At 38.4% G+C, this 12,801-nt stretch overlaps 1 protein-coding gene across 2 annotated transcripts in view; it reads left to right on the forward strand.

Moving 5' to 3' along the window:
- LOC128691314 (DNA-dependent protein kinase catalytic subunit) overlaps positions 1–12,801 on the forward strand; it is a 1,096,584-nt gene that overhangs the window by 223,132 nt on the left and 860,651 nt on the right. For both annotated transcript variants that reach the window (XM_070091676.1, XM_070091677.1), the window contains exon 11: positions 340–458. In XM_070091676.1, coding sequence (XP_069947777.1) covers positions 340–458 — 119 coding nt within the window. The remainder of the gene's footprint in view (positions 1–339; positions 459–12,801) is intronic.

The following is a 12,801-nucleotide window of genomic DNA, read 5'->3' on the forward strand; positions in this document are numbered from 1 at the left end:
TCTTGGTACTGGTATTATATTAGTTTATTTGAAATTATGTTTTTTTTTTTTTTTGTAACGAAGTTTTACATATATTATTATTTTGTATTTTAATTATGATTTTGCACTTTTAGCATGACAGCTGTTGAATGAATGAAGGTGTATTTGTTTCTTTGAGTTGCCCTGCCTGTTAGGAAATGACTGTTGTAGAAGAATTTAAGTTTATAAATCATAAGACTATATAAACCTGCTAGGTTGTTCATATGCTATATTCACATATTGGAAGTGATGACAATATTTATGTAAAACAGTTTTGGTTTGTTTACATAATTGATAGCCATTATGTTTGATTCATTTTAGGCATGCCTGCAACATTGAGAACTGAAGTCAGCTCTAGGTTATACTTAGAATTTATCACTTGTATTTTGGAGATAACAATGAAGTTAGACTTGGAGACATTCAAGCAAGAACCATTAAAGGTAAGAAAGTTTGTATATAGTCAAGTTGTACTTTTTCATTTTGTTACAGCTGGAGGTATAATGTTCTTTATACAACATTATGTACAGTGGAACCTCTGTTTTTGTGATTAATCCGTTCGAAAAAGTCTGATGATAAACCGAATCACATGAAAACTGAAGCAATAATTTCCATAAGAAAAAATGTAAATCCAATTACTCCATTCCAGACGCCCAAAAATATTAACGAAAAATACATTTTATAGAGAATGACTATAGTTTTACATACAAACTAGGGCATATGATAACCGAGGTTCCACTGTACAAAGCTTTTCAAAATAGAAAATAAGCATTCCTTCAAAATTACTCTATACATTTGTACAATTGGATCAATATAGAATGACTTGGAGGGTGTATAAATCTGTAGTGGAAGGGAGGAGGGGTAGGGGTCTGAGGAAAGGATGTAGGGAGACGGGTATGAGATTTTGTGTGCAAGGGGCTTGGACATGCAGCAGGCATGTGTGTGTGTGTGTTAAGAGTGACTGGAGATGAATGGTTTTTGGGGCCTGATGAGCTGTTGGAGTGTGAACAGGGTAATATTTTGTGAAGGGATTCAGGGACACTGGTTAGCCAGACTTGAGTCCTGGAGGTGGGAGGTACAATGCTTGCACTTTAAAGGAGGGGTTTGGAATATTGGCTGTTTTGAGTGACATCTAAACTGTCATATCTGGGCATCTCTGCAAAGACAGTGATTATGTATGAGTGTTGGTGAAAGTGTTGAATTATGGAGAAAGTGTTCTTTTTTTGGCTCACCTTGCCTCAGTGTGAGATGGCTGACGTGTTGAAAATTTTTTATTTTTTTTACCTATAGAGATGAAAGGGGAAATGCATAGTGGTACCAACACTTTTAACCCTTAAACGGTCCAAACAGATTGACGTTCAAATTCATAGTGCTACAAAAGTAGATCTACTTTTTTTACATATTTTCAAATATAACAAAAAAAAATGTAGATAAAAGTTTTTTTTACACGTTTTCACATGTAAAGCAAAAAAAAAAAAAAAAAGATATACATTTTTTTACATGCTTTCAGATGTTGAAAAAACGTATATATACGTTTGGACCATTTAAGGGTTAAGTGGGTGTGAGACATGGTCTTTGAATGTAGAAGTGAGGAGGTGGCTGGAAGCAGTGATGCAATGTTTGAGAGCCATGTTTTGTGTGAACTTTTTGTGGATAATCAGGAGAACAGAGATTAGAAGACAGTGTAGGGTTACAAAAAAAAAAAAAAATTCACCAAGGCAAGGTGACCCAAAAAGAAAGAAAATCCCCTAAAAGAAAAATACTTTCATCATGATTCAACACTTTCACCTCACTCATACATAACCAGTGTCTTTGCAGAGGCGCTCAGATACTACAGTTTAGAAGTCATTCCAAACTGCCAATATCCTAAACCCCTCCTTTAAAATGCAGGCACTGTACTTCTCATTTCCAGGACTCAAGTCCAGCCAACTGGTTTCTCTGAATCCCTTCACAAAATATTACCCTGCTCACACTCCAACAGCTTGTCTGGTCCCAAAAACCATTCATCTCCATTCACTCCTATCTAGCATGCTCACACATGCTTGCTGAAAGTCCCAGCCCCTCGCTCACAAAACCTCCTTTACCCATTCCCTCCAACCTTTTCGAGGACGACCCATAACCTGCCTTCCTTTCCCTACAGACTTACACACTCTCCAAATGATTCTACTTTGATCCATTCTCTCTAAATGATCAAACCACCTCAACAACCCCTCTTCAGCCCTCTGACTAACACTTTTAGTAACTCCACACCTCCTCCTAATTTCCACACATTGCCCTTAGAAACGACATCTCCACTGCCTCCAGCCGCCTCCTCGCTGCAACATCTGTAACTCAAGCTTCAAACTCGTATAAGAGTGTTGGTACCACTACTTTTGTGCATTCCCCTCGTTGCCTCCATGGATAAAATTTTTTTGTCTCCACAGATACCTTACCATTCACCGTTCTTCCTTCATCAATTCTATGGTTAACCTCATCCTTCATAAACCCATCCACTGACAAGTCAACTCCCAAATATCTGAAAACATTCACTTCTTCCATACTACCTCTCTCCAATGTGATATCCAATTTTTCTTTATCTAAATCGTTTGATACCCTCATCACCTTACTCTTATCTATGTTCACTTTCAACTTTCTACCCTCACACACCCTTCCAAACTTGTCCACTAACCTTTGCAACTTTTATTTAGAATCTCCCATAAGCACAGTATCATCAGCAAAAAGTAACTGTGTCAACTCCCATTTTGTATTTGATTACCCATAATTTAACCCTTTGACTGTTGCAAGCTCCTTTCTGAAACTGTCATTCTATGTCGCAAAATTTTTGGAAAAAAAAAATTCTTATGAAATGACAAAGAATCTTTTTCCCAATGGTAATGACACCAAAAGTACGAAATTTGGTCGAAAACTCTCGGAATTACGCTCCAGCGAAGTTAGCAGTCTCGGCAACATATACGCATCGGCGATTCCGCCGACTCTGAGCCCTGGTTTTGGCCAATTCCGTTGTTCCAGTTGACCAAACTCATAGCTATTTCTTTAGAACTCCATTTTTTCTGTCAGTAGAGTACAAGAAACTGCCCATTTACCAATTTGAACTACCTAATAAAGTGGTCACAAATTGGCAATTTGGCCAATTTCACGCAAATTACAAAAAATGCCAATTTCAAAATAGGGTCCAGAATAAACAATGTAGACATTCTTGGCACTAAAATAACATATCCTCTGTTCATTAGTCACATCTCTAGGTCCCTCTTATATTATTACCATTGCTTTCCATTTTGATTTTTTATTCATACAAAAAATACAAAATTTACTGTTATGCAGACTAATGCATTATTGTAAAAATGGTGTAAATAATATCAGTGCACTAGTGAAAGAATATTAGACTCCCCAGTTAATGTGTATTGGACATGTGATGTGATTTGCTTGCTCCTGAACATTGGTAAATATTGAACATTTCCACTAGTTTGAGCTCAATTTCAAGGTCGCTTTCATCGTGAAACTAATCAAAATCATCTCTATTTCTGTAATATGTTTTCCATTTTATCACCCGAGACCATGAAAATGAGAATACAATGATAAATACTATATGAAAATACACCTCAAAGTCGGCGTTTTAATCCCAAAAAATGGTCATTTTTTTTTTTTCTCATTCTCACTGCGTGCTGCAGGATTTTTTTTATGTGGTGCACACTGACCACACAGACCCATTCTCTCACATGTGGGCCTACTAGCTTTCTCCCGCTTGATTTGAAGCCGCTAGAATTTACGCGTATGAATACGTCTGAAACAGTGGCGCGTAAGATGTATATATACGACCAAAACAGTTAAAGGGTTAATCTCACCCCTCTCCCCAACACCTTAGCATTTACTTCTTTTACAACCCCATCAATAAATATATTAAGCAACCATGATGACATTACACATCTCTGTCTATGACCTGCTTTTACCGAGAAGTAATCTCCCTCTCTTCTACACACCCTAGCCTGTGCCTCACTATCCTCATAAGACTCTTTACAGCATTTAACCCGTAAACGGTCCAAATGCAAATGTATATATACGTTCACTACTCCAGTGCCCCGAATATTTTGAAAAATGATTTTTTTTTTTTTTTTTTTTTTTATGAAAATAAAGAACACATTTTGCTAAGTGTTACAGGATAAAAAAAATTAGGGTCAGTACTTTTTCTATTTTTCATATTATTTTATATAATTTTTATGTTCTGATAATTGCAATTTATAGTAGTTCTTGTCATTTCATTAACAATCTTTTTTCTGAAACTAGTATTAGGTACTGAAATTGTACTCAAATTGTCACAAACACATTGACAGGTGGACATTTACACCTGCCTTGGCCATTTACTATTGTCTTGGAATATATACAAAATATTTATAGGTCCCTGCAATGTTTTGAATATGTGGAAGTATATAATAATAATAATAATGAATAATAATAATATTATATTATTATATATTATTATATAATAATAATAATGAAAGTGTATAAACTAAGGGAGGAGGAAGTTCGGGCGAGATATAAGCGACTATTGGCAGAAAGGTGGGCTAGTGCAAAGATGAGTAGTGGGGGGGTTGAAGAGGGTTGGAATAGTTTTAAAAATGCAGTATTGGAATGTGGGGCAGAAGTTTGTGGTTATAGGAGGGTGGGGGCAGGAGGAAAGAGGAGTGATTGGTGGAATGATGAAGTAAAGGGTGTGATAAAAGAGAAAAAGGTAGCTTACGAGAGGTTTTTACAAAGCAGAAGTGTTATAAGAAGAGCAGAGTATATGGAGAGTAAAAGAAAGGTGAAGAGAATGGTGAGAGAGTGCAAAATGAGAGCAGATGAAAGAGTGGGAGAGGCACTGTCAAGAAATTTTAATGAAAATAAGAAAAAATTTTGGAGGGAGTTAAACAAGTTAAGAAAGCCTAGGGAAAGTATGGATTTGTCAGTTAAAAACAGAGTAGGGGAGTTAGTAGATGGGGAGAGGGAGGTATTAGGTAGATGGCAAGAATATTTTGAGGAACTTTTAAATGTTAAGGAAGAAAGGGAGGCGGTAATTTCATGCACTGGCCAGGGAAGTATACCATCTTTTAGGAGTGAAGAAGAGCAGAATGCAAGTGTGGTGGAGGTACGTGAGGCATTACGTAGAATGAAAGGGGGTAAAGCAGCTGGAACTGATGGGATCACGACAAATGTTAAAAGCAGGGGGGGATATAGTGTTGGAGTGGTTGGTACTTTTGTTTAATAAATGTATGAAAGAGGGGAAGGTACCTAGGGATTGGCGGAGAGCATGTTTAGTCCCTTTATATAAAGGGAAAGGGGACAAAACAGATTGTAAAAATTATAGAGGAATAAGTTTACTGAGTATACCAGGAAAAGTATACGGTAGGGTTATAATTGAAAGAATTAGAGGTAAGACAGAATGTAGAATTGCCGACGAGCAAGGAGGCTTCAGAGTGGGTAGGGGATGTGTAGATCAAGTGTTTACATTGAAGCATATATGTGAACAGTATTTAGATAAAGGTAGGGAAGTTTTTATTGCATTTATGGATTTAGGAAAGGCATATGATAGAGTGGATAGAGGAGCAATGTGGCAGATGTTGCAAGTATATGGAATAGGTGGTAAGTTACTAAATGCTGTAAAGAGCTTTTATGGGGATAGTGAGGTTCAGGTTAGGGTGTGTAGAAGAGAGGGAGAATACTTCCCAGTAAAAGTAGGTCTTAGACAGGGATGTGTAATGTCACCATGGTTGTTTAATATATTTATAGATGGGGTTGTAAAAGAAGTAAATGCTAGGGTGTTCGGGAGAGGGGTGGGATTAAATTATGGGGAATCAAATTCAAAATGGGAATTGACACAGTTACTTTTTGCTGATGATACTGTGCTTATGGGAGATTCTAAAGAAAAATTGCAAAGGTTAGTGGATGAGTTTGAGAATGTGTGTAAAGGTAGAAAGTTGAAAGTGAACATAGAAAAGAGTAAGGTGATGAGGGTATCAAATGATTTAGATAAAGAAAAATTGGATATCAAATTGGGGAGGAGGAGTATGGAAGAAGTGAATGTTTTCAGATACTTGGGAGTTGACGTGTCGGCAGATGGATTTATGAAGGATGAGGTTAATCAAAGAATTGATGAGGGAAAAAAGGTGAGTGGTGCGTTGAGGTATATGTGGAGTCAAAAAACGATATCTATGGAGGCAAAGAAGGGAATGTATGAAAGTATAGTAGTACCAACACTTATATGGATGTGAAGCTTGGGTGGTAAATGCAGCAGCGAGGAGACGGTTGGAGGCAGTGGAGATGTCCTGTCTAAGGGCAATGTGTGGTGTAAATATTATGCAGAAAATTCGGAGTGTGGAAATTAGGAGAAGGTGTGGAGTTAATAAAAGCATTAGTCAGAGGGCAGAAGAGGGGTTGTTGAGGTGGTTTGGTCATTTAGAGAGAATGGATCAAAGTAGAATGACATAGAAAGCATATAAATCTATAGGGGAAGGAAAGAGGGGTAGGGGTCGTCCTCGAAAGGGTTGGAAAGAGGGGGTAAAGGAGGTTTTGTGGGTGAGGGGCTTGGACTTCCAGCAAGCGTGCATGAGCGTGTTAGATAGGAGTGAATGGAGACGAATGATGCTTGGGACCTGACGATCTGTTGGAGTGTGAGCAGGGTAATATTTAGTGAAGGGATTCAGGGAAACCGGTTATTTTCATATAGTCGGACTTGAGTCCTGGAAATGGGAAGTACAATGCCTGCACTTTAAAGGAGGGGTTTGGGATATTGGCAGTTTGGAGGGATATGTTGTGTATCTCTATACGTATATGCTTCTAAACTGTTGTATTCTGAGCACCTCTGCAAAAGCAGTGATAATGTGTGAGTGTGGTGAAAGTGTTGAATGATGATGAAAGTATTTTCTTTTTGGGGATTTTCTTTCTTTTTTTTGGGTCACCCTGCCTCGGTAGGAGACGACCGACTTGTTGAAAAAAAAAAAAAATAATAATAATCTAGGTAGTAAGTTGGTAGACAGCAACCGCCCAGGGAGGTACTACCGTCCTGCCAAGTGAGTGTAAAACGAAAGCCTGTAATTGTTTTAAATGATGGTAGGATTGCTGGTGTCCATTTTTCTGTCTCATAAACATGCAAGGTTTCAGGTATGTCTTGCTGCTTCTGCTTACACTTAGGTCACACTACACATACATGTACAAGCATATACATATATACACACACCCCTCTGGGTTTTCTGCTATTTTCTTTCTAGTTCTTGTTCTTGTCTATATCCTCTTATCTCCATGGGGAAGTGGAACAGAATTCTTCCTCCGTAAGCCACGCGTGTCGTTAGAGGCGACTGAAATGCCGGGAGCAAGGGATTAGTAACCCCTTCTCCTGTATATATTACTAAATTTAAAAGTCAAAACTTTCATTTTTCCTTTTGGGTCACCTTACCTCATTGGGATATGGCTGGTGTGTTGAAAGAAAGAAAAGAATAATATTAATAATAATAATACTTAATAATAAGTTCCCTTGAAGCATGTAAAACAAGCCTCAGTCCACCCCTGACAGTGGAGTGATTAGATGAGATAACATAAGAGATGACATTTGATGAGCGTCGGCCCTCGCTTTGTTTTTGCTGGTACACGAACATGTCTGTCTGTCGAGCTCTCTGTCTCAGAGAGAGCCACAAGACTGCATCATCATGTTTACTCGTATCTTCAAGCAGAGTATAGCACTCTGTCTGGATTTTTTGGGGTTATACTAGGTAATTTACACTATACTTGTATTTATGTGTACCTGTGAGATAGAGATCGAGGCAGATAGAATGAGACAGACAGATAGACAGAGATAGAGACAGAGATAGACATAGACACAGACAAACAAATTGAGCCAGCCAGCCTGCTGAACAAGTATTAAGTGCCAGATTTGTTTCTCTTTACTTAGGGCATAGGTTATAATACATTCTGAAAGGGTATTGCCCAAATGTTGCACATGGGTTATTATCGAGGTTCTTTTTTATATTTCCTCAGCCACTTATGGCAACATCCATCTCAAATCCACTAAACTTGGGGTCAACATCACTTTCCTCTTAAAATGGGAGAGTTAATACTACATGAAATCAGTGAATCCCAAGTGTTTGCCGTGCTGTTTGCTCTAGCTGGCGCTCGTTTGAACTGGTGCTCCCACAAGGTACTAAGTGGTCCCAGATTTTTTTAATACAGTGCACACTGAGTGTTAAGACCCATTCTTTGCTGACACGGCATCTCAGGCCAGTCGTGCCATATTTGAAGGCAGGAAAAATAAAACATTTATATACATTTGGGGCACTAGCGGTAAGAAAGTATATATACGTTTAGACCGTTTACGGGTTAATAACTTACTACCTATTCCATACACTTGCAATATCTGCCACATTATTCCTCTATCCACTCTGTCATATGCCTTTTCTAAATCCATAAATGCAATGAAAACTTCCCTACCTTTATCTAAATACTGTTCACATATATGCTTCAATGTAAAAACTTGATCTGCACATCCCCCTACCCACACTTAAGCCTCCTTGCTCATCTGCAATCCTACTCTCTGTCTTACCATTCACTTGACCTGGTATACTCAGTAAACTTATTCTCCTATAATTTTTAACATTCTCTTTTGTCACTCTTCCCTTTATATAAAGGTACTGTATACACTCTGCCATTCCCTAGGATACTTCCCCTCTTTCATACATTTATTAAACAAAAAATACCAACCACTCCAACAACTGTCCCAGCCCTCTTCAACCCCCCCACTACTCATACTTGCACCAGCCCACCTTTCTGCCAATACTTGCTTATATCTCGCCCTAACTTCCTCCTCCCTTAGTTTATACACTTTCACCTCTCTTGCTTGTTGCCATTTTGCTTTTGTCCCATCTACCTCTTACTCTAACTGTAGCTACAACTAAATAATGATCCGATGTATCCGTTGCCCCTCTATAAATGTGTACATCCTGGAGCCTACCCATCAACCTTTTATCCACCGATACATAATCCAACAAACTACTTGCATTACATGCTGTATCATACCTTGTATACTTATTTATCCTCTTTTTCATAAAATATGTATTACTTATTACCAAACCTCTTTCTACACATAGCTCAATTAAAGGCTCCCCATTTTCATTTACCCCTGGCACCCCAAATTTACCTACTACTCCCTCCACAACATTTCTACCAACTTAAACATTGAGATCTCCAACTGCAAGTATTCTCTCACTTGGTTCAAAACTCCCCCACACACTCACTCAACATTTCCCAATATCTCTCTCTCTCTCCTCTATTCTTTCTTCTCCAGGTGCATAAACACTTACTATAACCCATTTTTTCACATCCAACCCTTGTTTTACTCCACATAATCCTTGAATTTATATATTTTTATTCCCTCTTTTCCTACCATAACTTATCCTTCAACATTATTGCAACTCCTTCTTTAACTCTAACTCTATTTGAAACCCCTGACCTAATCCCATTTATTTCTCCCCCCTTCAGCTTTGTTTCACTTACAGCCAGGACATCCAGCTTCTTCTCATTCATAACATCTACACTCATTTCTTTCTTATCATTCACACAACATGCATGCTCATTCAGACATCCCACTTTGATGGTTTTCTTCTTTTTCTTTTTAGTAAGCTATATGGGAATAGTGGTTACTAGCTCATTGTTCCTGCATTTTAGTTGACTTTTACAACATGCATGGCTGACGGAGGAAAGATTCTTATTGCACTTCCCCATGGATATGAAAAGAGAAGCAGTTAGAACAAGAACTATTAAGATAAAATTAAAGAAGAATCAGATGAATATGTATACATAAACAGGTACATGTATGTGTAGTGTGACCTAAGTGTAAGTAAAAGTAGCAAGACATACCTGAAATATTGCATGTTTATGAGACAGAAGAAAAGACACCAGCAATCCTACTATCATGTAAAACAAATACAGGCTTCCTTTTAATTTACACTCACTTGGTAGGACAGTAGTACCTCCCTGAATAGTTGCTGTCTACCAACCTACTACCTACTAAATCAGAGGATGGAGGAGAGGTTGTTTAGGTGGTTTGGCCATTGACAAGGGATAAAGCAGGATAGCACAGTAAATGATGGTGTATGAATCTGTGGTGGAGGGAAAGAGGGGTGAGAGTTGAAGGTAGGGGCTTGAACATCCACTAAGCCTGTATGAACATGTTAGATTGAAATAAGATGAGGAAAGGGTTTTTAGGATAAGGTGTACTATTGGAGTATGAGCAAGGTAATGTTTATGAAGGGACTCATGGAATATTGTTAGTTGGACTCCAGTCCTGGAGCTGAGAAGTACAGTGTCTGCACTGTGAAGGAAGGGAGATGATGCTATTCTTAGTGTCATTGGAACAGTGATATCTGCACATTTCTAGCAAAAAAGTATGGAATGAGTGATGGCGAATATATATACGTTTTTTTTTTTATAACTTTGGTGGGAGATTTCTAATGTAAAAATTTGTTTCGCCATACAGTATCCTGGCGTTGCAAGTGTGAGGCTGCTGCCTTGGTCCCCAGTGCTGCATGCAGAGTATTTACTATTGTTAAATGTATTATTTAATAATATTGTTTAATAGTAGTAGGTTAGTAGACAGCAACCGCCCAGGCAGGTACTACCGAACTGCCAAGCGAGTGTATAATGGAAGCCTGTATTTGTTTTACATGATGGTAGGATTGCTGATGTCTTTTTTCTGTCTCATAAAGATGCAAGATTTCAGGTACTTCTTGCTACTTCTATTAACACTTAGGTCACACTACACATGCATGTTTATGTATATGTGTACACACTCATCTGAGTTTTCTTTGATTTTATCCTAATAGTACTTGTTCTTATTACTTTTCCTTTCATATCCGTGGGGAAGTGGAATAAGAATCTTTCCTCCATAAGCTATGCCTGTTGTAAAAGTCAAGCAAGAAGCCAGGAACAATGGGCTAGTAACCCCTTTTCCCATATAACTTACTAAAAACAAAAAGAAGAAAACCATCAAAGTGGGATGATTGAATGTACGTGGATGTAGTGCGAATGATATGAAAGAGATGAATGTGGATGTTATGAATGAAAAGATGCTGGATGTCCTGGCTCTTAATGGAACAAAGCTGAAGGGGTGTAGGAGAGTTTCATTGGGGAGAAATAAATGCAATTAGGTCAGGGGTTTCTAATAGAGTTAGAGCTATGAAGGATAAGTTATGGCAGGAAAAGAGGGAATATAAATTTACAAATTCAAGGATTTTGTGGAGTAAAATAAGAGTTGGATATGAAAAGTGGATTAGAGTGTTTATGTTCCTGGAGAAGAGAGAAGTGTAGAGGAGAGAGAGAGATTTTGGGAAATGTTGAGTGAGTGTGTGGGGAGTTTTGAACCAAGTGAGAGAGTACTTGAGGTTGGGGATCTCAATGCTAAAGTGGGTAAAAAATGTTGTAGAGGGAGTAGTAGGTAGATCTGGGGTGCCAGGGGTTAATGAAAATGAGGAGCCATTAATTGAACTATGTGTAGAAAGAAGTTTGGTAATAAGTAATACATATTTTATGAAAAAGAGGATAAGTATACAAGATATGATTTAGCATGTAATGAAAGTACAGTGGACCCCCGCTTAACGATCACCTCCCAATGCGACCAATTATGTAAGTGTATTTATGTAAGTGCGTTTGCACGTGTATGTTTGGGGGTCTGAAATGGACTAATCTACTTCACAATATTCCTTATGGGAAAAAATTTGGTCAGTACTGGCACCTGAACATACTTCTGGAATGAAAAAATATCGTTAACCGGGGGTCCACTGTAGTTTGTTAGATTATGTATTGGTGGGTAAAAGATTGGTGGGTAGGCTTCAGGATGTATATGTTTATAGAGGGGCAACAGATATATTGGATCATTATCTAGTTGTAGCTACAGTTAGAGTAAGAGGTAGATGGGACAAAAGGAAAATGGCAACAGTAAGTAAGAGAGAGGTGAAAGTTTATGAACTAAGGGAGGAGGAAGGTAGGGTGAGACATAAGCAACTATTGGCAGAAAGGTGGGCTAGTGCAAGTATGGGTAGTGGTGGGGTTGAAGAGGGTTGGAATAGTTGTAAAATGCAGTATTAGAATGTGGGGTAGAAGTTTGTGGTTATAGGAGGGTGGGTGCAGGAGGAAAGAGGAGTGATTGGTGGAATGATGAGGTAAAAGGTGTGATAAAAGAGAAAAAGGTAGCTCATGAGAGGTTTTTACAAAACAGAAGTGTTATAAGAAGGGCAGAGTATATGAAGAGTCAAAGAAAGGTGAAGAGAATGGTGAGAGAGTGCAAAAGGAGAGCAAATAAAGAGTGGGAGAGGCACTTTCAAGAAATTTTGCTGAGAATAAGAAAAAATTTTGGAGTGAGATAAACAAGTTAACCCTTTGAGGGCCGAGACCCCTGACCCTTAACCCGTTAACTGTTCAAACGTAGATCTGTTTTATTTTTCCTGCCTCCATATTTGGTACAATTGGCCTGAGATGCCTGGTCATCATAGAATGGGTCTTAACACTTGGTGTGTGCAGTATTAAAAAAATCTGAGACCACTTAATACCTTGTGGGAGCACCAGTTCAATTGAGCGCCAGTGCAAACAGCAAACAGTGCGGCAACACCAAGGATTCACTGATGTCATGTCGTATTAGCACTGCCCTTTTAAGAGAAAAGTGATGTTGACCCCGAGTTTAGTGGCTTTGAGGTGGATGTGGCCACAAGTGATCACGGAAATATGAAAAACCTCGATAATAACCCATGTGCAACATTTGTGCAACACCCT

This window comes from Cherax quadricarinatus, chromosome 36 (genome assembly GCF_038502225.1).
Source record: "Cherax quadricarinatus isolate ZL_2023a chromosome 36, ASM3850222v1, whole genome shotgun sequence".
Classification (NCBI taxonomy): Eukaryota; Metazoa; Arthropoda; class Malacostraca; order Decapoda; family Parastacidae; genus Cherax; species Cherax quadricarinatus.